The following is a 1,631-nucleotide window of genomic DNA, read 5'->3' as shown; positions in this document are numbered from 1 at the left end:
TGGGTTTTTGAGCCTACAGCCAACCAAAAAAGGAAGAGGAGCTGATTGGCAGACTCCCAACGTGCTTAATTTAAATTCTGCAATCCAGTTGGGCGAAGCTGCTCTAAATTAAAACAAACAAACAAACAAGCGGGTCTTTCTAAATTTTGGCCTGGAAACTACGGCTTGCTTTCTACTCCGTAAGATTTCAAGCGAGCTTTGGTTCATCGTGTTGGGGAAAAAAACATTCACCAGTTGGGTTGTACGTTGTGAGGTCGCCCGAACAGCTCGATCTTGCGGGTGCCCGGAGAAAGCCGCTCAATCATGCCGTAAATCTCATCCGGCTTGTGACTGGTAGAGCGAACCTGCAGAGGAAGAGGGAGTAGGTGGCAAAGTGCGTCCGGTGTGGCAGCAACCCACGAGGCATGACAGACCTCAACCAAAGAGCGTTGGCTTGTCGCCTCACCTCTGCCACAATCACGTCACAGTCAAGACCTCTGTTGAAGCCTTGGGGGTTTCCTTTCACGCCAACCTGTCCGTCAAAACAAATAAGGGTAGTGTCAACCGTCCCATTTGGCACAATCAACCAAAGGAACTCCCGGCTCTTTAAAGTAACCAAGAGTGTAGCTTTATTGGGGAAAAAAAAATCCATCTAGGCCCAGCCGAAGCAAAGTCTGGGATTTTTCCCACCAAAACCCGCAGAGATAACTCCCCTTTCCCCCTCCAGGCCATCCACAGTTCATAGTTCACCAGCTGAGTTTAGTTCTTTTTTTTAAAAAAATATTATTAAATATTTTATTAAGTTTTTTCAGGGTGGGGAAAAGCGAGGGTCATTATGAGTGGTGGGGTTCAGGTGGGGTTCAAGGGAGGATTTAGGGTGAGAGTGGGTACAACAATGGGGTTGTCCCCAATAACATTCCACGCTTTAGCAAGCAAGCTATCATCCGGATACAAATATTCCACAGGGCTAATATAATGATCAGTAACTGTAGTCAAAAACATTGCAGACTACAGGAACCATTTGCGCTTTGGTCTGAGATGCAGACAACACAAACTCATCCCCAAGAATGAGGGAGGACATGATAGCAGTGTTCCAATATCTCAGGGGCTGCCACAAAGAAGAGGGAGTCAAGCTATTCTCCAAAGCGCCTGAAGGCAGGACAAGGAGCAACGGGTGGAAACTGATCAAGGAATGAAGAAATGGACCATGCCTTGGTGCTTGTCCCGGTCCCACTCCCTTCTGCCAGAGACCCTCAGATCTGTCCCACTCCTGCCCAGGCCCCCACAGGCACCCTTGACGCGAACGATGTAGAGCTGGCCATGCCCACCCAGTAGGCCACACCCAATCCATCCACGCCTACCCAGTAGGCCGCACCCACCCTGGCCACACCCACCTGCCCCCCCCCCGAGGGCAAGCACAATGCTGATGCAGCCCTCAATGAAATTAAGTTGGCACTCCTGCTCTATTTACCAAGCAGTGCTCCTTGCCGTGGTTGAGCCAATGGCCTGTCCTTCCTGTTCGGATAATACGCTGCAGCTGGTTGGTTTTCACCCAGATGATCTCATCCACCCGCTCGTACCTGAGGGGGAAGACACGAAACAGAGCCTGGTCAAAGAGGCAGAAGAGGACTTGCAGAACGTTAAGGATGAGC

General features: G+C 50.2%; 1 protein-coding gene across 1 annotated transcript in view; it reads right to left on the bottom strand.

Moving 5' to 3' along the window:
- Positions 1-231: 231 nt before the first annotated feature.
- LOC107295391 (N6-adenosine-methyltransferase subunit METTL3-like) overlaps positions 232-1,631 on the bottom strand; it is a gene marked incomplete at its 3' end in the record, with an annotated part of 14,444 nt that continues 13,044 nt past the window's right edge. The window contains exons 5-7 of the mRNA XM_015824705.1: positions 1,451-1,585; positions 446-511; positions 232-344 (exon numbers count right to left, since the gene is read on the bottom strand). Of these exons, the coding sequence (XP_015680191.1) occupies positions 232-344; positions 446-511; positions 1,451-1,585 (314 nt within the window). The remainder of the gene's footprint in view (positions 345-445; positions 512-1,450; positions 1,586-1,631) is intronic.

Source organism: Protobothrops mucrosquamatus, unplaced genomic scaffold (assembly GCF_001527695.2).
Source record: "Protobothrops mucrosquamatus isolate PMUCROS unplaced genomic scaffold, P.Mucros_1.0 scaffold2327, whole genome shotgun sequence".
NCBI classification, from domain to species: domain Eukaryota; kingdom Metazoa; phylum Chordata; class Lepidosauria; order Squamata; family Viperidae; genus Protobothrops; species Protobothrops mucrosquamatus.
Note: the sequence above shows the minus strand (reverse complement) of the source record. Positions and strands in the feature narration are given on the sequence as shown.